This window comes from Crocodylus siamensis, chromosome 11, assembly GCF_052110815.1.
Source record: "Crocodylus siamensis isolate JL-2025a chromosome 11, ASM5211081v1, whole genome shotgun sequence".
Classification (NCBI taxonomy): Eukaryota; Metazoa; Chordata; order Crocodylia; family Crocodylidae; genus Crocodylus; species Crocodylus siamensis.
The window spans coordinates 15,580,138-15,605,157 of record NC_143405.1 but is presented as its reverse complement, the minus strand read 5'-3'; the positions used below and the strand labels follow the sequence as shown (position 1 = coordinate 15,605,157).

The window sequence follows — 25,020 nt, the reverse complement described above, 5'->3', positions numbered from 1 at the left end:
TTTTGCATATTACTTTGTGTTGCCACCTTTTGAAAGCACAAGACAGTCTCTGCAGGGAGTTATAAAAAGATAAAGACCTATCTAAACCTGCATAAATCTTAAGGCTTTACATGCTTTGAGGTACAAGCAGAACAATTTCCCTCATCTTTTACAGGTTGGGGAAATTGTATGTGGGGCCAAATATTTTTTTACAAGCTCTCACCCCTTTGCCCCCTTTTTTTCCTGCCTTCCTCCCAATAAACCACCATGCAATATATTTCCTGTAAAATATCACTCTCTGAAGAATAAACGTCATTCCTGTATATGGACAAAACTGATTATAAAATGCTGCCTCCAGGCACTTTAAGCTTTTCACTCTGTTCATGCTCCCTCCCAACTAGAGATGAAGATGCAAGAGAAATATGCATAAACAGGGTGTTAAACTCCTTAGCTGGGATGCTGTTAAGTTGGTTCAAGTCACTCCTAACCTGATTTTCTTCAATGCAGTAACACTGATGCTTGACCTGATTTATCTTAATATTAAAAAGACTTCATTCATATAAATTGTGTGTACTTTACACCAAATTAACTGCATCCATATTGGGAGCTTGCATCTCTATAGCTAGATTTTAGTGAATGCAGGATTTCTCATACAGGCAAGTCTTTATTGAATGTCTGACAACCCATAAGTAGTTCTTTTCTTTGGTCAACCCAATCCTTTTTCTTACATCTGACAAAATAATTCAGAGACTGAAAATGTGGAAATATCCATTTTCCCTTTAATAAATAGACTTGGCTTCTATTAACCTCAGTGAGGGAAATTGCCTGTATGCAAAACAGAATAAATACAAAAACACTTCTCTTTAGATTCCAATTTTGAACCCATTGTGGGGATAAGGAAGATGCTAACTGAATGATCTGCTCAGTCTTTTTTTTTTTTTTTAATCATTGCCAACCCCTGTTATTATATGATAATGTTTTCTGTCATGGGACAGGAATGACCCAGCTTGGGTTAGAGGTAGGTGGAGCACTTCTTAAGCATGGGCATTCATCCTGAGACCCGCTTCTAGTTTAGGGCAAAAACAGACTATTAGTTCATCTGGTCTGATCTCATGATGCTACACAGAATTACATTTTGTCCATTTACCTCTGTATTTATCCCAGTGCTTTGTGTCTGGCTACAGCTTTCAGCCATTAGTTCCTGCTGTTGCAGCTCTCCATAGTACAGGTATTTACATGACAAGTGGAATAAAAAACAATCAGAATAATATAATTGGCATGGAACAAGGCAATATAATCGAGTGGTTAGATCCAGGTGACCTGGATTATATTTCTGCTTCTGTCACTGACTAACTTTGTGACTTTTTAGCAACTTCTGCATGTTCCAGTTTGTTCCCTATAAAATGAATACAACAATGCTTATCCACCTTGGTAAGCTATTTGAGATCCTCAGACGAAAGAGGCAGTGTGAGTGTAAAGTGCAGATATTTGCTATGTGTTTGGCATATGATTAACATTTTAAATAGATACATACATATATATAGATAGATAGATAGATCAGTATTCAGTGTCAACATATTTTTCTTGATTGTGTCCAGTTTTTGTTAAACCTTCCTGGGAAAACCTATTCAAAATGTTGTTGAGAGAAGAGTTAAAGAGGAAATATTCAAATTGTATTTTTGAAAAAAAAAATATTGTGCTAAGTAGTGGGTAGCTATGGTAATGTTTATGGATTCAAGGACTGTAAAAACATCAGATATCAGAGAGACGGGGGAGAGAGAGAGAGAGAAAGCTCTAAAACCTACCAGCTTGGTCCTAGGGGCAATGTATTGCATGTAAACCAATATTGAAAAATGTCAATCTCACCTTAACTATCAGCCAAGTTTAATCATTTAAAAGATTATCACCCTTGAATATTGGATTTTTGTCCTTCCTGTTTTCTTTAAAAACATATAAAGAAGGGCTGAAAGGTGCAGTATTTTTATCTTCTAAAAAGTCTTCTCCCTGAGTTCATTTTTTTTTCTTAGAAATATTAATCATGTTGGGTCTTGTCTTCTTTTTTTAGCCAAATGCTTTCTTGAATGTCTAGAGATATGTTTCCATGATTATTTGAGCAAAATAATGTTTACAAAAACGAACAAAATAAAAGAGCACTCAAAATACATACAGATTTAAATAGTTTAAAAAAAAATCTCATCCTCTGTTCTCTATCATGGTTCATTGCAGGGGTATTTATCATAAATCTGTTGGTTCTCAAGTCATACATATAATCTCCTAGGACTGACAAGATCTGTGGACTTGTCTCCACACAATGTTTTTTAGAGGTTTAACAATACTGGTTTAGAAATATTGGTAAATCTACTTAAAAAAACTTAGCCAATATAAATACTTCTTTATAAATTGGGCCCACAGAAGAGGTTACACAGAGGTGTAACAGGAAAATAATGCACCTAGACAGCACACAAGGTGAGCAGCAAGCCGTGGCATGGGCAAAGTGTGTTCTGGATCACAAAGGGTTCTGGGGACTGTAATCTAGGAAGACTAGCAAGTATGGCAGAAGGCCAATTTGGCTAAGCAGGGAACTCTTCAGTAAGCTAAAACACAATAAGGAAGTACAGAAGAAGTGGAAACGTGGATAAACAAATAGGGAGGAGTATAAAAGTATTGCTCAGGCATGCAGGGATGAAATCAGGAACTTCAAAGCACAATTAGGGTTGCAGCTAGGAAGGGACATGAAGGGTAGCAAGAAAGGTTTCTACAACTATGTCAGTAACAAGAGGAGGATCAAGGAAAGTCAAGGCCCTTTACTATGGGGGAGGCAACCTAGTGACAGAGGACGCAGAAAAGGTTGAAGTGCTCAGTGCCTTTTTTACCTCAGTTTTCACAGGCAAGTTCAGCTCCCAGACTACTGCACCAGGCAGCACAGTCTGGGGAGGAGCCAACACTGGTGAAAGAACAGGTTAGGGACTATTTAGAAAAGCTGGATGTGTACAAGTCCATGGAGCCAGACAAGATGCACCCGAGGGTGCTGAGGGAGTTGGCCAATGTGTTTGCAGAGCTACTGGCCATAATCATTGAAAACTCATGGCAATCAGGAGAGATCCCAGGTGACTGGAAAAGGGCAAACCTAGTGCCCATATTTAAGAAAAGGAAAAAGGAGGATCCAGGGAACTACAGACCAGTCAGCCTCACCTCAGTCCCTGGAAAAATCATTGAGCAGGTCCTCAAGAAATCCATTTCTAAGAACTGGAGAAGAAGATGATTAGGAACAGTCAGCATGGATTCACACCAAGGGCAAGTCGTGCTTGACCAACCTGATTGCCTTCTATGAAGAGATGACTGGCTCTGTGGATGAGGGGAGACCAATGGATGTGATATACCTTGAATTTAGCAAGGCTTTTGCTACAGTCTCCTACAACATTCTCACAAGCAAGCTAAGGAAACATAGGTTGGATGAATAAACTGTAAGGTGGATTGAAAACTGGCTGAATCATTGGACTCAAAGGGTAATACTCAATGCCTCAATGTCTAATTGGCAGCCAGTATCAAGTGGAGTGCCCCAGGGGTCAGTCCTGGGGCCAGTTTTCTTCAATGTCTTCATCAATGACCTGGAAGATGGCCTAGAGTGCACCCTCAGCAAGTTTGCAGATGACACCAAGCTGGGGGGCTAGAGGGTAGGGCTAGGATTCAGAGAGATCTCAACAAATTGGAGGATTACGCCAAAAGAAACCTCGAAAGATTCAATAAGGAGAAGTGCAAAGTCCTGAATTTAGGATGGAATAATCCCATGCACTGACTGGTACAGGCTGGGGATGGACTGGCTGGGCAGCAGCTCTGCAGAAAAGGACCTGAGGGTTTCAGTGGACAATAAGCTGAGTATGAGCCAACGGTGTGCTCTTGTTGCCAAGAAGGCTAACGGCATCCTGGGCTGCATTGGTAGGGGTGTTTCCAGCAGATAGATGGAAGTGATTATTCCCCTCTATTCAGCACTGGTGAGGCCACATCTGCAGTACTGTGTCCAGTGTTGGTCCCCACAACAGAAAGGATGTGGACAAATTGGAGAGAGTCCAGTGGAGGGCAACAAAAATGGTTCGGGGGTTGGGGGATATGATTTATGAGGAGAGGCTGAGGGAACTGGGCTTATTTAGTCTGTAGAAGAGAAGACTAAGAGGGGTATTTAATAGTAGCCTTCAAGTACCTGAAGGCCCGTTCAAAAGAGGATGGAGCTAGATTGTTCTCAGCGGTGGCTGATAACAGAAGAAGGAGCAACGATCTCAAGTTGCAGCAAGGGAAGTTTAGGTTACATGTCAGGAAAAAATTTCTCCCTAGTAAAGCACTGGAACAGGTTACTACCCAGAGAGGTGGTGAAATCTCCATCTTTGGAGGTTTCTAAGACCTGGCTAGACAAAGCCTTGGCTGGGATGATCTAGTTGGGGATGGTCCTGCTTTGAGCAGGGGGTTGGACTAGATGTGACCTCCCGAGGTCCCTGCCAACCCTCATTTTCTATGATTCTATGAATTATAGCTCTGTAGAATAGCCGTGGATTTCACTGCTGCTGTGGTGAACTTTCACTGCATTTTTTGCACTGAAGCCCATATTGGGAGGGCAAAAAAATTGCCGATTTCAGCAATTCAAAAAATGGGGTCGGTTCTCTCCCCAGCAGAAGTGAGCTTCCTTGCTGCTCAATGAAACTGTGGTTCCCAGAACACCTTGCATGACATGATACACATTGCCCATGCTGCCGCAGTTTGCAGTCAGGTAGTTCAAGCAGGGCACATCTACACAAGACACTACATTGCCACAGTGATGAGAAATGGTGATGTAGCACCAGCGAGCATGAACTGTGACGCGGACACTACTGTGCAGTAGCAACGGGCTCACCCACCTCACATTATGCAACTGAGATTACAACAGTTTAACTGTATTTGTTTCTAAATCAATATTGTGAAACTGCAATGAGCCCAAATTTTGAATGCAAAACAGATATTCAGCAACTTTGGAAATAGCCTGAATGCTTTCTTTATACGTCATAAAGAAGCCAAATGCAAGCCCAGTTTGTTTTTTTTCTGAGGTCAACCTGAGGCGCAGTACTGCTAGTCATTTAAATAATTTGATTAATTATAATTCAATAAATGAAGTTTTATAATCCTACTGCTAAGCTGAAAGCTATATTTTCCATATAGTATAATTTGCATTAGAATAAAAGAGGTAGCCTGATTTCAGATGTGAATAATGATTTCTCAGTTATCTCGGTCCTAACTACTCTCATAAGGCTCTCAACCTCTGGCCTGATTTTAAATCTCTTATTGTATTTCTGGGTCTACCTACACTACAGTCATACAGTGTAGTTCAGACATGCTTAAGCTTTTCAAATGAGCAAGCTCATGTATCAGTCACAGTCTAGTTTCACGAGCATTGAGCATAGTGTGGGTTGCAAAACCTGCCCAAGAAGCTGGGCAAATATGAAGGCTTTTAATCTTTCCTGCTTCTGCAGCTAGGCTGCCATGAGTACCTAATTGGCTATGTCTACATTACATGTGTAGGCAGAGAAGTGACTCCAGTGTGGACATGCTCTAGAAATCATTAATATTGCATAGTAGGTTGGACTGTAATTGAAACAATTGTGTAGTTTTATGCTGTGACTGTCATAGAACAATAGGGAGTTCTCTCTCTCTCTCTTTCTCTAGCTCTGAATTAATTTGTCACTTGGAGCCTAAGCATCATCAAAACCTTTCTTTCTAGAGTGTGTTCTTCCTCTTAACCTGTACTATCCTCTGGTTTCTGTAGGAGAGTAAGCCTGTGGGGAGATGGCATCCCTCCATGCGTTTGCTGTTATAACTTCTGATGTTTTCTTTCCAGTTGCCGGATTCATTATAAGGATATGTACAATTTGTTACGTGTTATTGCTCCACCCCTTGGCTTAGGAAAGAAGTGCCCTCATAGGGTGGCATACAAGGTTTGGAATTTCAGAGACTCCGTCCAGCTTTTTTCTTCTTTTCTTTTCTATTTTTTTTCCTTTTTACCCAAACTGCAAGTGCAAACAATACAAAAAAGATACTGGAACGTGACTAACCCGTTGCCTGAAAAGGAATGATTGACTGACTGCCCCACCCCCTTCCCTTGATGCATCTACTCCCACACCCCAGCTGGCTGGAGACAGGCAGCCTTATGAGACAGTGAATTCAAAAGCTTCCATCTTTCATGGTCTAGGTGGGAAGTTGTGGGGAAGAACCATAGATGAGCTGAGCTTTCCACTTATGCACGTGTACGCACACAGGGAGTAGAGAGAAAGAAGTGGCTTCTTATTATTTCCAAGGAATGCTGGGGAAAAATATTTAGTGATATGGAGCATTTCTTTTGAGGTATTTAGCAGGTATTCAAGCTTCATTTTGAGTAGCTAACCTTTAAATGCTAATCCTTCCTGGGGAGTGTGGTCTAGTAGTCAGAAATATATAAGGTAACTCCATTCTATTCTGGAGTCGAAAGTTGTAGACTAGATGACATTTCCATAACAGTGCAGTGGTGATAACACTGTTTTTCCTATTTTGCCAGTGTTATAGATTTACCAAGTGCAATTTGTGCATAACCAACTGGGAAAACAGGCCAATGCAATGAATTTGTGTTCAATTGTTGGCAGTTCCCCGTGGAGGCTTAGTGTGGTACAAACACCTGTTATAACCAAACTCATGATCTGTGGGGATGGGGTAGCAGGTGTCAAGCCCCTGTACTCTCTAGTTTCTCTGACTGCACCCAAGTTAACAAGTTAGCTAGTGGATGTTATTAATGGGGGACGATTTATTGATGTGGTTTGAAGAAGAAATAGCCATGGGAGGGTGAAAAATATATCCTCTTCCTAGTACCTACATGCAGACGGGAGGTTGTCCTTGTTAGATTCAAATCTGTGTTGCTAAGGGAGCATCTCTGTGTTGGATGGGGTATCACAGAACTGCAGCTTTTTCTGTGAGTCACAGCACTCCTGGTCTGCCCACATGAAAAAGCAAAAAAAAAGGATTCTTCTTCTTCTTTCTCTTTTAGCCTTTAACCTAAATTGGAAGCAAAACTTCTTATCCACTAAACGGAAACAGAAGCATTTAATATAATGTACATCTCTGGCTGTCCCATAACTCTGCCTACCAGCTCTCCCTGGCATGGTGAATACAACCGTTTCTTTGACTTGAAGACTTGGAGAAAAAAAAAAAAGCAACCTCCCCTACCAAAAATAAGAACCTTCCCAACCTCTTTCCATGTGCATTAACTTGGACATCAATCATTCTGTACTGCTGCCACAGGGATTAAAGTGTCAAGTTTTAACCGTAGGCATGGGATTTCTCTGCAGTAAGGAGGAGATATCAGGGGGTTCAAAGGAATGGATGCCGAGAAATCCTTCAGTTTACCCTCTTTTTTCCCCCCTCTTTCCTAAGAAATCTGATTAACCAGATATGTTTTCTTGTCTGCTTTTTCCCTCCCCCCCACCCCATTTTCCCTGGTTTTGTTTCCCCTTTGTGTTGCTCCCTTTCTATTTATTTTATTTGTAAATTTTGGTTCTGGTTTGATTTCTGTGTCCTCCTGCTTTTGCCTCTCCCTCTCCCTTCGATTCCAAGCGGGCGCATCAGTTACACTGACATGTATGAGATGCTGAGACACATGTCCCCACCTCTAGGCCTGGGAAAGAAATGCCCTGCTCGAGTTGCTTATAAGGTAGACCATTCCCAAAAAACCCCCCCAAACCACCAGTGAAAGCTTCTTGTGCCATGGCTGAAGTGGGTGACATTTTCCTGTGACATTTTTGGTGTTCTTCTGAGTTCTTTCTGGCTCTTTATCTTCTTTCTAAGCAGACTGGATTGTAAACATTCCTTTTCTTGACAATGTTTTTTCAGTCATTGAATCTATAACACATCAGTTTGTCTTTCTAGCTATGTCTCCACCTCTCTATATAAATGTCTCTCTCTATCATTCTGCTTCCTTCCCAGTCCAGTTGGCATGCAGAGGGGACCACTAAGTAATTTGCCCCGCTGTTAAAACCCCCACTTAACTTTGTATGCCTTTTTGACTATCTACTCTGATAATTTTCTAGTTGTATGTTGTGGTTTTTTTTCCTTTTAATTAGATCAAAGTAATTAGGCAGGCAGTAATGTAGGAGGTAGCAAGTTATTAAATACAGATGACACCATAAGGGTTCTATAAATATACTTGTGGAAATAAATGAATTTCAATCAAATCATTTTGGTCAAAATTAAAAAAAGAAGTGGCTCAAACATATAATTTGCTCTAAACAAGGGTTTAATTAAACCACAAAACACATTATACTCAAAACTGTGCTAGCTGATACATTTTAGATACCACTAGCATGGGAGGAATGATAGATCAGTGGGACCAAGCGTGTAAAGAGTAGGCCAGTAGTCCCACCAATTGACTCCCATTGGCTTCAGTGAAAGTTTTGCTGCCACCTTCACACCTGCATGAAGTGTGCAGGGGTGAAGGGTCGTAAGGAACTTCTCTTTATCTTAGGTTTCCATGGTCTCCGAAGTGGGATTTTTAAAAACTTCCTGCATTGGCCCAACTCTGCTTCCATTAAAATTGATAGGAGCTTTACTGTTAACTGTATCAGAGACGCAAGTAGATCAGTACTGAGTCTAATTCCACCAATGCACATCCCCACCTTTGCTTTGTGTGACAGGTTGGAATGATTCTAGGTTATAGCAAACCTCTCTAGCATCGGATTTCTCATTTAAACCATGTGAAACTGTACGTTTGATTTGAGATCGGCCCAAACCCCACATCTAATTTCTTCCTGACTGCATTTTGGAAGATCTGAACTTCACTGTGACATTTCTTAGGGCAAATAATATCAACCTGCTTTCCACATGGCCCTTCCCTAGTGAACTGCGTTGAAGTTGCATAGAACATGAAATGGAAAAAAATAAAAATACTTGGCCTTGAAGAGTCTTTAGTGTGTGAATGGCCAGTTAGTTCATCTTGACATATTTCTGGCATAGAGGTCCAAAGAGACATGTGAATTATGGACACGAAATACCCCAAATGAAGTAAATAATATTAAGAGAACTGGCTACTTGGCAGACTTTACTGATTGGTAAATGTACACATTTTTAACCATTTACAATATTAATAAACTATGCATGCAACAATCCAAAGGATCAAAAATGGCCACTGGTTTTCAGTGCTTCCATTTTAGGGGCCAAAACACTCTTTGGTTCTGCTTTTTAAGTGTTGATCACCTGCAGGTCTCATTGACTGGGAATAGATTTGCAGCTCTTCAACACCTCTGACAATTAGATCATAGGTCTAACATTTGTAACCCAAAAGCAGCGACCACTTTTTAAAATGTTGGCAGTCAATATATACTTTTAGGGTGCTTATGTGTATATCATGTGCACACATACTTATGCCCAAAACTCAGTGCTTTTGATTGTATTCTATTTTCTTAGCCTCATATAATAAAAAGAGACATTTTAAGAGGTTCATTGGCTGTTTTTAATTCTGTGTGGTTTAAAGTCTGCATGGTTTTGGTTTGACTGTTTGTTTTTTAACCTATGTATGCAGACTTTTTCCATACTGAGACCCTGGACACTTTTCTGCCTTCATTCTTCATGCAAGCTCTTTCCACGTTAGTATATCTAGATCCATTTTAACTTACCTTTATTTATATATGCCAATCCCACAGCATTTAGGTATTTGTTTTTAAATGCACCCTCTTGATCCCCCATCCTTAATTTTCACTCATCACTTAGCATCACTCCAGAGAGATGGGCAGGAGTATAACTGAGACCCATAAGCAGAGGTGGGATCAAGCACTGAAAGTCAGATTCAGATTGAGAATCTGTGTGTGTGGACAGGCACAATGTTTTCATTGGCATAATTTGCATTACGTTCATACAAAAAAAATAGTGGACAGATGACACACATCCCTGCCCCGGATTATTTTAGCTCAACTGGATAGAGAAAGGGTTGAAGGGGATAATATTCTGTTGGTGAAAGTTGGGTTGACTTAAGTTTAGCCTGTCTACTCTGATTCTGGGGTAGCTGGTTCCTAAATGCTCCCTCACCAATTAGCCATGAGGCAGTTATAGCTACCTGCTATGTGCACTTCCCTGAGAGACCTGCACAACAATCTGTGATGGACCTCAGTGTAAATTATATTGTTAAAGGGCTGTCAGTTAATCACTGGTAACATGCACGATTAACACAAGAACCAATTAACATGTCAATTAAGCACATGGTTTTAGAGACAGCACCTGGGCTGTCCTGCCCCACTGCTGTCTCTGCTGCCTCCAAGCCACTCTGCAGGGCAGTGGTAGCAGTGCAGAGGAGCCATAGGGTAGCCTGGGCGCAGGCTCCAGGTGGCTGCAGCAGGAAGGAGGGGAAGGAGGGGCTCATGTGTGCACCCACGCATCCACCCCAATTGCCATCCAGGGCCCAGAGCAGCTAGGCTGGCAGTGCTGGGGATTCAGGGAAGGCAGTGCTGAGCTGCGGCAGGGCAGCCTGGCACCCCTGGGCCCCATGGCTCAGGCTCAGGGTAGGTTGGGACCTCTTGGGAGCTCCAGCATGAGCCACCTCCAGGCCCATGCATCCCTGGTCTCGGCCCTTAGGGAGTGGCAGCAACAGTGGCCCCATACCCTGCACCCCTGCAGAGGCAGCTGGGGTGGGGTGGGGTGGGGTGGGGCTGCCTGGCATCCTCAGGCCCAAGGCCATTTGGGACCGCCTGGGACCTGCTAAGCCAGTATGTGGGGAAGTTTGGGCTGAGGCTGGAGCAGCTGTACCCCAGCCCAGGCGGCCCGCAGCCATCACTGCTGGAGCAAGGGTGGGGTGAGCCCACTGCCACTGGGGCTGTGTTCAGGCAGGGGGCACACCCTGGCCCCATGGCAGCTCTGAGGAGATCCTGCTCAGATTGGGGATCCTTCCAGGGCATGTGGAGGTCCCCCCTCCCTGGACTCCATACCCTTGTGCAGGTACCCCCTCTCCCCATGCCCCAAACCACACACGCACACACACCCACAGCCCCCACACCTTCACAAATTCCCACCCCCACACCCACCCCTCAACCATACAAATTACCTGCATAATTTTGCATAATTTTGAGTCTTTCGTTGTGCAATTAAAATTGCGCTTAATTGCGCAACTAATTGCGATCAAACTTTTTAATCGCTTGACAGCCCTAAATATAAAGGCAAGGCAAATATAAAAATCAAGGCAAACCACCATCAATATGTATTAGTCCCTGCCCTGCGTTTGAAGCAAACACATTCATTGTTCTAGCTATAAATTAGATCCAAGCTCGATCCAGATCTGCATTTTCCCTCAGAATACAAGAGGTTTGGATCAATGGAGATTGGGCCCATCTCTATTCATAACTATGGCAGTGCTATTGGAGCATTTCACTAATTTAACCAAACACTAATTTAAGCGTGTCTTAGGTAACAGTGATATCAGCATTCATTCCCTTCATTCTCCATTTCTATAGCAGACCATGGCTAGGAACACTATATACAAGTAGATGTATTTGTGCTAAGCATCTGCCCGCAGGTTAGCACGGCATGTGAGGTGCTGTTTTCAGTTGCCATAGACTCCGGGGTGCAAAGCTACTGCCTCCCTGGTGTCCCATTTCTGCTGACCCTCATTTGTCCAGACCTGATGGGAAAACTCAGTGTGATGTTGAGGCACTGTGCATCCACCGTGTTACACCTTTCAGAGCGCAGACAGAGTGCCTTTCAAATAAGCAAAAAAGTGAGCAAATGAGCATTCAAATGACCCTCTCTAGCCTTGCAGGTATAGCTCAGGGGCAGCTAGTGAGAGAAGTCAGTGTTTTGTCTCTGCACTCTGTTCTCTCACTGTCAGTAAAAGTGACTTTTTATTGTTGTTCTGTCTGGCAAAAGCTGTTGCCCCTTTGTCCCTTACTTATATTTTACCCATCCCTCTGTGTTTGCAAAGATTTGGTCAGTCCGTGTTGTTTTCTCCCTGTCTATGGACCGTCTCAATATGTCTGCACAATGATTCTTTTTCGCTTTCTCCAGCCATGAAGGGCTGCTGTCTTTTCCTTCTATTTTTTTCCTCCTCTTTTTTTGTTCCCCTTTCTTAACTATTCTCCTTGGTTAGCAAGACCAATCCCTGCAAAGTTGTTGTGCATGTGGCTTGCTACTTGCCTGGAAATGCATGAATGGGAAACTTTATTGCCTTGTTCCTGAGGGTCCTCAGGTGATGGGAGAGCTCTATCCTAAGACACATGAGGGTTTCAAGAGGAGGTGGCCACCAACCTCTACATTGCCAGCATTGCTGTAGGAAAGAGGGACCCTTGACTCCATTTCAGTTCCCAGAAATTTCACCAGTAGCACACTTTCCCATCAGAGCTATTGGTGCACTTAGAGGGGCACAATGAGACTTGACTTAAGGCATCCCAGTGCTTTTCAAACTCACAAGTAGCTGCTGGCATTCATAAGTTGTATCCTACATACTTAAAGCACAGACATTTTTAAGGAGTGACTATGCTGTTTTGGGCAGTTTTGTAACTAAATAATGATGGTCAGTCCTGTCCTTATGAGTATGTACTCATTTGCTCACCCAGGACAAATGCCTAGGGAAATGAGTGGTGCATTACTCAAATGCATTGCAAGACGTGGTTGCAGTGGGTGTGGGCATCTTTGTGCTGATTGTACACCCTCTCAAAAATGTGTCCTTTAAATTAAGGCCCTCTACTGCCCTCTGCTAGACTGGATTGAGCATTGTGACAGCACACCTTGAGTCAGCTCGCAAGGCAGGAGCTGGGGACAGGTGTCTGAAATCACTGTGCTCAGCTAATGATGATGGGGTTCTCAAAACAGAGCAGTTTGTATACAATGTCGAGATTTCCATGCATCTGCAGAGAAAACAGGAGAACGAAACTCTGTCCGTACTATACGGTGATTCACTGCTATACATCTAATATCTACAAGAAGCAGTGTTTGGAGGAGAAAGGGGGCAGCGGAGTGGAGATTAGGTTTGAATCTGGGATAGGATTTTTGAGTATAAACAGTTTTATTTCTATCAGAAAAACACACGTTCCACCCCACTGAAGGCCACAGCTCCAATTTGCTGGGAATATTTGGGCCATCCACTGTCCTCGCTCAACTGGAACGGGAGTTGTAGCCCCTGGTGACAACAGGTGGCAGCCTGCAGAGCTTCATCTTTGTCTCATTAGTCTACCACTGGGATCAAGGTGAAGCCTTGCACACTGAGGTCTGTAGTGTCCGTGTGCCTTAGTGAAGATGAGAAGGTGATTCCAGACTTTGTTTTCAGAATTCCTTACACCATATCAAACCAGCCAGACTAGCATTGGAAAAGTGAAGTATATATCTACTGCCATCCTATTTTCACTGTTGTCATATGTACAGGGGCACTTTGTTCCAGGCTGGTTTTTGGGAAAAAAATTGCCTCCTAAGTTTTGTATCAAGAATGGGTTGGCTGAAGTTTATTGTTTGGATTAGTCTATGAAGAGCTCGAGAAAACAAATCACATGCTTTTAACTAGCCTCTGCACCAGCTGGCTGGCCATTCTGCCGTCTCTGTGCGTGTTTAAATGGGGAAATGCATATAGCCAGCTAGACATTAAATAAGTCAAAGCAGAAGAGTTAGAGCTAGAACTGGGTGAATTATAGCAGAAAACATATTCACCAAGTTCAGCCTCATTTTCTCTGAGTGATTGTCTGCATTCAATGCTTTTGACTGTATTTGCCATTGGAAGGTACTTTTTGAGTGTGGTCCTTGTCCATAGGCTTCCACTAAGTAGGGACTTACTGAAATTGCAATTTTGCAGATTTCACAGAAAACACGAAATCCAGCTTTGGCCACAAAATCCATGGAAAAAGAAAAGAAAACTTACTAAAAATAAAGCCACGGTCTTCATAGTACTGAGGCCTGGCCATGCAGGCCACCAGGGTGGACGGGAGGGATGCTGGCACACAGGGGAGCCCAAGATGGTTGCTGCCCCCGCCCCATGCCACTAATTGGCTGAGAGGGCTGGCTGTTGTGTACCCATGCCGCTTTCCACCAATCAGCAGTGAGGGACAGGGACAGTGGTAAAGAGCATGGCCACTGGGGCCTCTCAGCCAATCAGAGCTGTATGTGGGGGCAGCCCTCGAATATGGCAGGTAGCCGTGTGGTCTGCCTGCCAAATTGGTTGGCTGCCTCTAATTTGATAGACCCCTACCAATGAGTAGCTTCAGGTGTATTTTCAGGATCCCAAATTTGAGTGGGTTTGGCTTGTGTTAAAGGGGTTCGTAGATCACATAGTATTACTACTTTTGCCATAAAATGTCCTCCTGTGCAGAAAGCCTACCAAAGTTAATCTGGAATGTGTATAGGGCATAGATTTTATATATGCCCTCGGCACTAAGATGATTTTTCCCGTGACGCTCTCTACTGCCTATTTAAAATCTCCTGTTTCCAGGGCCATTCCACCCAGTAAAGTTTTCCAGCAGAGCAGTAGCAGACAGTGAGCAGAAAAGAGGCATAAACTGAGGCAGTGATATTTCCACTTTTTATTCAAATGAATCAGCATGTTTTTAGGTGTCTATGTTGTTTTTTGGGGGGGGGTTTTAGGCAGTATCAACCTGCAGGAACAACTTCAGTTACTAGGTGAGATGCATTGGGTTCTCCCATCTGCAGACTTTGTTAGGAAATGGAGCAAAAAAGTGCTGCATCTGTAACCCAGGCTCCAGGATATATTAGGTTGTTATCTTGTTATCTAGTCGTTCTTGTTCTCCGATGCATAGAGTTAATTAAGGACTCTGGAGAGAATATCGCAGCTCTAGCCCCTGAGGTCTTTTACTGCAGAAACATTAACAAGCTCTAACATTAACACACCAGTTCTCTTCCTTGTTAGCCTCTCTTCTGCTCACGTTCAGAAGGGGGAATGCCTCTGAAACTCCTAATTAAAATCAAGGGATCCAAGGGGGTTTCTCTAGCTCAGGTTAGGAAATTGGAAGCTAGCACTCCATTTACTGCCTGCTACTTCTCTTAACTTTCCATTTAAGGAAAGTGAGGTAAGCGGAGAAAGAGAGGAATGGCAAAAGGAGCAGAACAAATCTGTTTCTATCAACTGCAGAGATTGTAGGTTTTTCTCCTCCCCCCAGTGCAGCAACTCACCATTTAATTAAGGCAGTTAACCACGCTTTTCGTTTGTGGCAGCCAGTCCCAAAGGGATCCTGGTGCAGTGAAAATGCCTTACCAGATTCTAGCAACATCTTGATCCCTCGCCATCTGTATCAACACGCTCTGATGTTCTTCCTCAAGACTTGGAATAATGGAAAATGCTATAAATTATGCCCTCCTCCTCCAGTCCCTTCTGGCAACTTTTTGCATCATGTTTCAAAGGAGCAGGCAGTCTGAGAATGAGGTCTGCAGTCCAAAAATACTGCTAACATGGAGATTTTCTTTAATTTTAACTTGGGCTTGAGCAGAGGAGTTGGATAATTAATGAAGTCATATTTTACCCTGGCTCTGAGCTGGATAGAAAATGGATTTTCCAGCCCACAAACAATGTTGAGTTAGTTTTTAATCTCAATTTGGGATTAAAAAAAAATCAGTGTTTTGAATGTTTTTCAAAGTTGAATGACAACATTCAGTTTGGATTGAACAAAACATTTAATTCTAGTTCATTTGAACCACTTGGTCTTGGTCCTTTTTCTATCAAATACATTTTGAAACCAAAGAAGTCATTTCAAAATAAAACATAGAAACTCCTCATCCTAAAAATATCAAAATTGACTGTATGAGACATTTTAAAATGTTTTCTCAGGTTTTTTGTTCACCCAAAGTAGAATTGGGAAAACTGTAATTAAAAAAAATTTCATTGATCCAAATTTTTCTAATGGAAAATTAGATTTCTGAGTAGATTAACGCTGATCACAGTACCCGTGACTTAATAAAAGTGTCTTCTGTCTTAGTACACACACACTGCCCTGTGTGTAAAAGCCAAATCAAATCAAAGGTGAAGATGTTACTTTCTTGAAGTAGGAAGGGAAGGAACCTCCCCCCTCCCCCCCCAAAATATGATATAAGTTTAAACAACACTTTGATATTGCTGTCAGTGCAGAGGCTTCAGAGAAAGCACCATGACTTCAAGTGATGTTCAGGGGGAGTTCAATGGGATACTTAGCACCTTAGAAAAACAGGCCATTAGAACATAAGCAGTCCATATATCTATGAGACAGGGCTTCCCGGTATTGAACCTAGTCAATGTCTGTGATTCAGCTGCAGGCACACCTAGTGTGCACTGTAAAATAAATGTTTCTAGAAGCCTGAGCAGAGTCCCAATGCACTGAGCGCTTATGCAGGGACTAAAAGTACAAGGCTAACCTCCTTTCGTTCTGGACTGCTGGGTACCAGGTGAACATCTCAGTGTCAAATGACGGGAATTGCCCTAAGAGTGGTGACGTGTGCTTTTCCTTCTCCCCTTTCTCCATGGATACATTAGGAAGAGAGCAGCTGTTCTAAGGGGCTGACTTAACCGTTCCAGTAAACAACCCCAGATCTTTATCCATATATATTAGGTTGCAGGGGGGGTGGAAGACTGAAATTTTGAAATTTTTTCCCCCCAGCTCAGCTACTGGCTGTCTCTAACAGCATAGAAGTCACTTTACCTTTCTGTGTCTAATAGAAAGAGTACCACTAACCTACCTCTGAGAGCTGGGGTAAGGCTTGTGGTCACAATGTTATGGGTGAGCAGGGAGGTTTAGAAAGTTTCCAGCCCCTTTAAAAGCTGATTTTTTTTCAGTGGCCATTCTCATGAGGATAGAGCTCTCCTGGGAGGAATTCTCTCTCATCTGCTTGTTTTCACTTCCATGCATCTTCTTTCTCTCTCCATCTCTTAACTCTCTCTCACTGAAGTGGGATTCAGTGGGATTCTTGCAGTAAGTTAACCACTGGATTGCACTGCATACACTGTTGTTGCTGTAACCTTTGGCGTGCTGAAGGAGCAAAGTCTAAACAAAGTGCTGTTTCACACAATTGAACACACAACATTTTTGTGGCTTTGCCAGCATTTGATATTGTTTGAATTATATGGGGAGGAAATTCTTGGCTTTGATTTCCTTATCCTTCCTGCATGTCAGGCATTGAAGGGAGCTCCTTGCCTTTGTTTTGAAAGGCATTCCTTAAGGATGCACTGGTTTATTTTAGCTCTGTGATGATTAGACTAAGCATTAGGTGGTAGAGTGAGTTATAACACACATCCTTTGTCCTTCTGGACTTGGAATCAGATCTTAATTCCAGTAACAAGTTAAATAAATGTGGTGATCTTGGATCTTTTGAGTGTTTGTAGGGTGACAGATGGGGTGGTGTAGGCTTCAGTGCAGATAAGAAAGCCTTATGAATATACTATGCATACTCATGTTCCCTGGTAGGCTTTTTATAGTCCTTATTGATGTTCATGCTGCCATGCCTACATTGCTATTGTTATCTGTATGAGCTAGATGAAAGTAGCATACGTATGCCTACGAAGGCTGTACTCATGCCTCCCAACTGAAGCAGTCAAACCTCAGATAAAAAGGCTATGGTTACATTGTCAAAAACATATCAGTGACCTGTTTTGATAAGGGGTTTAACTGCTTAGGAGTCGAAGGCCTTTTATACACATAAATGCTGTAGTGTTTTAACTACTAGTAAAGATAAAGTGGTACAACCCTCCTAGTGTGGATGCAGTTGTCTGGTTTAAATTGATTTGTACCTGTAGAGTTTATAGGAAGAGGAATAAGCTATTCCGCTTTATGCTGGCATGCCATCCATATGCCTGTTACCTATGTTTACTGGCAGGGAGAGGCTGGGGCTGTGGGAATGTCTTTACCTAACCCTGCTTCTGTTAAAGCATGTTGTACCCAAGGAGGCTGTAGAAAGAGGCTGCAGTCATGTTTAGGAGAGCACAGGGGCTGCAGTTCTGGTTAGCTCCCATGACAGAACACATGCAGGTTGATGGCTCGTTGCATCTTTGCAAACCCCACTCACAGCCAGGATACTTTATCCTATGAGCTGTGGCAGTTTCCTACCTAAACCAATCTATTACCAATCTACAGCCTATTAAAGGATCCCAAATATCTTTAGTAAAGTGTTTAGCTTTATTAAAGAAAGAAAAGATTTCCAGGGAGAGGTAGGAATCAAAATAGAAGTGTAACCAGCTTCCAGACAGCTCTCTCCCCAAATGAAATTCCCCGTGTGCAGTGGGTCCCAAATACAACTAATGCAAACCTATGCAAACTCCCTACTCATGATCAGAGCTTGGTAGCTTGCTTGTATTGTATGGATCCTTAGAAATATAGAGGCTTGTCTGGTTTGGCTTCATTTTAGGAAGTTTCTGAACTTTGTATGAAAGCTGAGGAGCTGGGAAATCACAAGATTGCCTAGGAAGAAGAAATCAGTCTTTACAGTAATGCTAAGGTTATCAGTCACCCTGGAGGGCTCTGCTGCTAGTGATCCTTTAATACTCCAGGTACAGACATGTTAAAAATCCAAGGACTCTGTGCCAAAATAATACGCGTAGCACAGTCTCATTGACTTTGTTACACTTGTGATGAATTAGGCCCAGGGACTCTAATCATAGCTAAAGTCATGTAGTGATGGGGGAAGTGTTGCCCGTGGACCTCATGATCCTTAGCCAAAATTTGGAAAAATCCTCGCTGACACTGTACTATTATGTTTTTCCAGTTAAAGGTGGGAAATGGAAATCTGTGCAAGTAGCACTCTACTCTCAGTGGGAAAATGCAGAGGAAGTCTTTTTAATGTTCATGTATATGGTCCCCTCTATGTGACTAGGAATTGATATTGATAAGTACTGAATAGGATAGGAGGTTCATAGCTCATTGTCTGGAAAGATAGTGGTAGGATGGTGGCAGTTCAAAGGTATTGCAGGGTATCTGGAGCTGAAGGAAAAGAAAGGAGAAGTAGTTTAATGTGCTTGGGGTAAAAGAGTTCTTCAACTCTGTTAGCTGGGAGCAGTCCTGCGTATCATGGTTGTCTCCATGTTGTAGCCTCAGTGTAGAAAACAGCTGTACGAAACAGTTAACACCCTCAGGAATGAGGGAAGAGGGATGTGTGATTGGAGCTAGTCCTGGATGTTTCTCCTCTCTGTACCATTTCATTAGGGGCAAAAGGAAGAGCAGTTTCTTGTGTGAGCAGTGGTGGCAGTAATTGGGTCGCTATGCCCGTACATATAAAACAAGGGCCTGATCATTCTGGCAGATGCATCATCGGTGCTGCTAAAGACAGGTTAAGAGGAAGTTCTTTGACTGTTATAGTGCTCCAGCCAGGACATGGGTATCACATGGCTGTAGAGGGTTAGAACTGGATATGAAGTCCTGGTACGGGATAGTGCTAAGAGAGATCAGACCTGTTCAGCAGGACAAGACATCGGCTTCAAGGATGGCAGTATAAATGCTGGCAAATCATAATCTGGGAGCACTGGAGTAAGCCCTCCAGCTCAGAAGCATTCCAGAAAAGATGCCGCCATTCCTAAGGGGAAGGTGTTTCTCACAAACCAGCACACAAAAGGTTAACATTTGAAAACATATTTGTAATCTTGGCATCTTAAGAATAAAGAATTTGAATAATAATAGAAGGAGAAGGAAAGTGGGTGGGGGTGGGGGAGAGATACTGACTGGCACTGATGGCAACTCCACTTCTCTCCTCAGCGCCTTGTGCGGATGAACATGCCGATCTCGGACCAGGACTTAACGGTCCATTTCACATCCACCCTCATGGCCTTGATTCGGACAGCTCTAGAGATCAAACTTGCTTCAGGTAGGAGGGGAGATGAGAGAGAGTTATGATGCCTGAACATGTGTGAGCTCATAAACTAGGGACTTCACTGCTGGTCTTTAGCGAGGACCGGGTAGGTTTCCTATGGCAAAGAACTCTCGACGCGATAAAGGAGGGTATCTGAATCTGAAAGAAACTGGGAGGATCTTTCAGAAGATCCATCCCCTTTCCTACCTCCCCCAAGAGCACATGAACTGATAGATATAGTCTTGAACTAGATGATCCCCAGCTTAGCTCTGACCTTGATGTGTTGACCTTGGACAAGGTGCTTCATCTTTCTGTGCTCCTAATGAGAATATTATTTTTCTACTTGGGTTCATGGCTTTGAGATTTAAAAAAAAACCGCCATGTAAGTCCGAAGTGGTGTTATTAAAAGAACCTAGTCATGCTCTTCAGGATTTGTCACTTTACACATGCCAGTAAGAAAAAAAAAAAACTCTTCCTGATGATGATCCTCTCTGCTGGTACTGGAAGCCATGACTCTGAGAGGCCAGAGCTGCGTTATGCCCCAAGGAAAAAAAATTAATTATTTCAGTGCTTAATCAGGCAGATACTTGACTACCCAATTAAACAACACAATGCAATAAAATACATCAGGTTTTACTTTGGATCATTAGACCTTTTAATCAGCCTTCAAAGCCATGGCTGCTGCTAGGACTAGAACCAGAGCAGAAATTGTATACAGTCATGTATAATTTTAAAATGAAGGGAGACAGAAATGTTCATGTGGTTAGGTGCAGGACTGGAAGCCAGAATGTCAGGAACTGAATCCACTTAACCTCTCTGTGGTAATTACTTCAGAAATGTTCTTTAACCTCTTTAGGTGGGCACTGCTAGAGGGAGGCAAAGGAGTATGCTTCAGGGGAGTTGGACTGAATCTGACCTGCTAACTTTGAAGCATACGGTTAGGATGGTCTCATTTCTAAGGGTTAGCGTCTTCCATCTAAGGGTTAGTGTATTCCACCCCCCCCGCTGCATGCAAAGGGGACATTTAAGCCCTGAGAGTCTGTGTCATTTTATTACACTTACTGCATTTCAGTAATTTGGTTCAATTCATCTTACTGGAGATGTCTGTTCTTGTGAGGTTTTTGGCCATATATAAAGAAAAAAAAAGTAGTGCTTCCATAGAGGCAAGTTTGCTTCTGGGAATTTTGAGGTTATATGGGTAGAGGTAAAAGGGGTTTGATTTGAGGGTCTTGCTTTAGCTTACCTCTTCCTTACATGGCTGGGTTGGACTTTTTCCATTCTTTCTGATAACTTTAATTGGGAGTAGTTGATTGGGTTAGTGTTCCCATAATGAACTCTGCCCAGTGAAATGCAACATGGCACAACATATCATGGCACTATAACAGATAACAGCATCCTCACCTCACTTTTTCTCTAAGAAGAATCATCACTATCATTTATATACTCCACTTAGTTTCATACTGGGCATGTCTACGTGTGCATTTATTGCACAATAAGTGATTTTTATACCAGCATCTACATGTGCAGGTGTTACAGCTCAGTAATGCTCTGTGGACTGACTTGGGAGTAAAGTTAATCCTAAGTCAGTTAGATAGATGCCTACATGTGCCTTACTAGCCAGTAACTAATCAGGTATAAATTTGCTACCTGCATCATGCAGGTAGCAAATTTATGCCCAAGTCAGTGTAAGTTGCCATAGTTACTGCGCAGTAATTTCTGTTTGCTGCACAGTAACCTAAATTACTATACAGTAACTGGGCACGAGTAGACGCTCCTACTGTGTAGTGTATTCGTATGGGAAGCAGACTATTGTCTCATAAATATTTTACTTGCTTTGTATAATGAGAACCCACTTCAGCCTTTTAAATGATGCTGCTATGTTTGGCTGTTTAATATTTTGCTTGGTTTTATAGCTTCCATTTGATTATATTGTTATATAAGGTGTATGAAGAAGGACATAGTCCCAGTTTAAGGGTAACAGTGACAGTGCATGTTGCTTAAGGACCTCAGAACAAACTGGTCCCTGAGGTTTCATATTGGTCAGACCAAGTCCTATAACCCCTATTCATATCCACTGCTGGAGCCCACCATAAGCTAGTAGGATGTGAAGAAGGCTGGGAAGATGGGACTGGAAAAGAGAAGGTTGCTTGCACAGTTGGTAATGGATAGCCATTTTCACTCAGCTTGACTTTCCTTTTTTTCTCTGCTGCCCAGGAGGGGTGAAACAGCACCAGTGTGATGCTGAACTAAGGAAGGAGATCTCACTGGTTTGGCCTAATCTGTCCCAAAAGACACTGGATCTGTTGGTGCCTCCTCATAAACGTAAGTGGCACACAGCCACATGTGTTTCCTTTAGAAGCAACACAAAGACCAGATCCCTAACAATCATTTGAAATACCCGAAAAAATCCAGCGTAAGTTCTTCCCTTCTAATGGGATGAGCCTATTGTCCTGTCTATGTACAGCTGTTTCTACAGTACAGGAACCCAAAGAACATTTTAATTTCTATGTCAAGCCTCAGCTTTGACCTCCACAATGCCCATAGTCCAGAGACTCATTCAACTGTCGTCCAAGTAGTAAGCAACCCAGAGTCGCACCAAAGTATAAGTCCCACATGGTAATATCCTAGTACCTAATACCCAAGGCAGCAGAGACCTTGCTTTGTGAAAAAATAAAATGCAGAGCAGCAAGAAGAAAGCAATGCCAGGTCCCACCTCTTTCAAAGAGCTTGCTTTGTTACACAGCTTTATAGCTTTATCTGTTTCCACTTTATCTGGTTTAAGGAACCAGATTTTCTACCAGCTGGGCTCTGTCTGCCTCCAAAACAAGAAAAGAAATAGGTTAAAAGCTCCAACGAATCCATGTAATATGCCCTAATGCTGGCCTGTGCCTGTGAGAACACACTGAGAAAATTGAAAGTTAGGAATTCTCTAGACTGGCAAAAGGGAGGACTCAGAGTCCCCTGGATTTCTGATTAATGAGAAACAGCTCCTTGTACTCGGGGCATGGTTCACTGAGAAAGAGATGGAAGTGTGGGGATACACACAAGGGGGTAGTGACTACCTAACCCTGCCTTTCAGCCCATGTTTTCATGTCTGGCACTTTATAACCCTGTTCTGGAAGGCGTGTGCTATGCTGTACCAGAGGGAGAGATCAGCAGTATAATTGTTTTCTGTTTTGTTTTTAAAAGGGGGGGAGCGCCATCTGGAAAAATGCAGTACAATTTAAATTTATATTAGCCCATCATCCCCCTGTTGACCATAAGTAAAAGAGAGAAAAATAGGGCTTCTCTGTTGATAAAACTACTGGTTGCAGATCTGGTATTAATTTAAATGTTCTGTCTCCCATTCTTACGGTTTAATTGTCAAGGGCCCTTTTCCTGTAAAAAGTCTATAAATATTTTCCCTGGAGCACTAGGCCATAGGGCACTTAAAGCCATGACCTTCACACAAGCAGAGAGAGAGGAAAGGTAATAACAGTCAAGGATGGGGTGAAGGGGAAAGCACTGTCTGAAGAAATCTGTTCTAACCACTTCTCTTTCTCTCTCTTCTTCCCCTAATGGGACATCTTGTGGTCCTTTTCACTTTTTTTTTTAATATCTGTTGCACATTCCTCCATTTAATTAATTTCTTTCCTTTTCTTCCATTTATTCTGACCGCCATTCCTTCTTTCATTTTCCACCTATCCTCCGGCAAACCTTCCCTGCTCTATTTGAAACTCCCCTGCTGCATTTCCTCTTCTGTTTCTTAATACAGCTGATGAAATGACCGTGGGGAAAGTCTATGCAGCGCTCATGATATTTGATTTCTACAAGCAGAATAAAAACAGCAGGGAGCAAGTGCATCAACCACCTGGAGGCCTTTGCCAGGTACTCAGCTGAAAGATGGTGTTCCTGGGTTCGTTAGACTAGCAATCTCAGCAATCAGAGGGTTGGAAGGGATCTCAAGGATCATCTAGCCTGGTCCTGAATTAGCAAACCTTACAATTCAGGGATTTCATTCTGACGCCTGACAGTCTGGTTGCCTCTCCAAACTATTTGAATTGTCAGTGTCTTGTCAACTAAAAACTGTGCTGCACAAGCCACAACGAAAGACCTTCTTGGGTAGTTTCTGGCACGTCTTTGTTGTAAATACCAGTTGTAAAGCTGAAAATACTTTGGGTAAAACTTCCAGAACCTTCTAATGGTAAGCCTATATGTATGGCACAAATCAGCACCATTCAGAGTTGCCCTATGGTAGCTCTGCTCTAGCCATCTCTGGAGCTGAAAGGAATATGGCCACCTTAAGGCAGGCCACATGTGGCCTAATAACATTTGCCAATTGGAGAGCTAGCACAGTGTTATATCTCTGTACAACACTGCCTTGTACCACATGCACGTACTCTAAAGGAGTTAGGTTCCTAAGGCTAGGATCAGATGTTTCATTTGTCCCAGGATATGTTGTGCCTGTGTTTGTCTCAGAAAAGAAAAGTCCTTGGATTGATGTATACACATCTCCCTTCCAGTCAGGTTTTAATGAAGGGCTGAATGCACTCCCACTTTTCTTCTATTGATTCAGTCCCAGGAAAACCATTCAGACCTATTTTCTGATGTCCCAGGACAAGCTGTTAACACTTGTTATCCCATGAGCCTTTCCAGGGTTTGTCTCAGGATAACAGACATGGACTTCTGAACAATTGCAGTATGTCCTGGGATAAACTGGTTTCTCATGGGACAAATGTGATGACTGTTTGTAGCTTAAGCCTAAGTGCTGTTTCAAAAGTGACTTGGGCGTTTAGAAAACTAAGCCCTATTGAAAGCCAGTGATAATTGGGCATCAAAATTACTTTGCTACTTCAAAAAAAAAAATTGCTCCTTCAAAATCTCTCTACCTCCTACCCTAGTTAACCTGACGGTGCAGAGGAGCACACAAATTTAAACCATGGATGACAGCTGTGCAAACTTTGAAGGATGTTTAGGGCAAAATTTTGGATTGTTTCTTATTGTATTCAAGGCTGCCTTGTTTATAACCTTTGTTATTAGCACTGTTATTGCTGCAGTTAGCTCTCAGCCCTCGCAAATATAGCATGTTGCTACTAGGAGTACTGGGCCAAATCCTCCGGTTCCCATTAAGCTTAGTACAACTTGTGACTAAATAAGAGCTACAAGAATGATCCACATGATATATCCACTTGCACATTTTAGGGGCTTGTATGTACAGCGTAAAATCTTAGTTTCATAAAGTTTGTGGCAAAACTCCCAATGAATGTAATGAGTTCAGGATTGTACCCACAAAATATA

The 25,020-nt window shown here is 42.5% G+C and overlaps 1 protein-coding gene across 2 annotated transcripts in view; it reads left to right on the top strand.

Moving 5' to 3' along the window:
* CACNA1B (calcium voltage-gated channel subunit alpha1 B) overlaps positions 1–25,020 on the top strand; it is a 470,294-nt gene that overhangs the window by 424,056 nt on the left and 21,218 nt on the right. For both annotated transcript variants that reach the window (XM_090021362.1, XM_090021361.1), the window contains 4 exons: positions 7,582–7,678; positions 19,650–19,758; positions 21,958–22,065; positions 23,498–23,610. In XM_090021362.1, the coding sequence (XP_089877488.1) occupies positions 7,582–7,678; positions 19,650–19,758; positions 21,958–22,065; positions 23,498–23,610 (427 nt within the window). The remainder of the gene's footprint in view (positions 1–7,581; positions 7,679–19,649; positions 19,759–21,957; positions 22,066–23,497; positions 23,611–25,020) is intronic.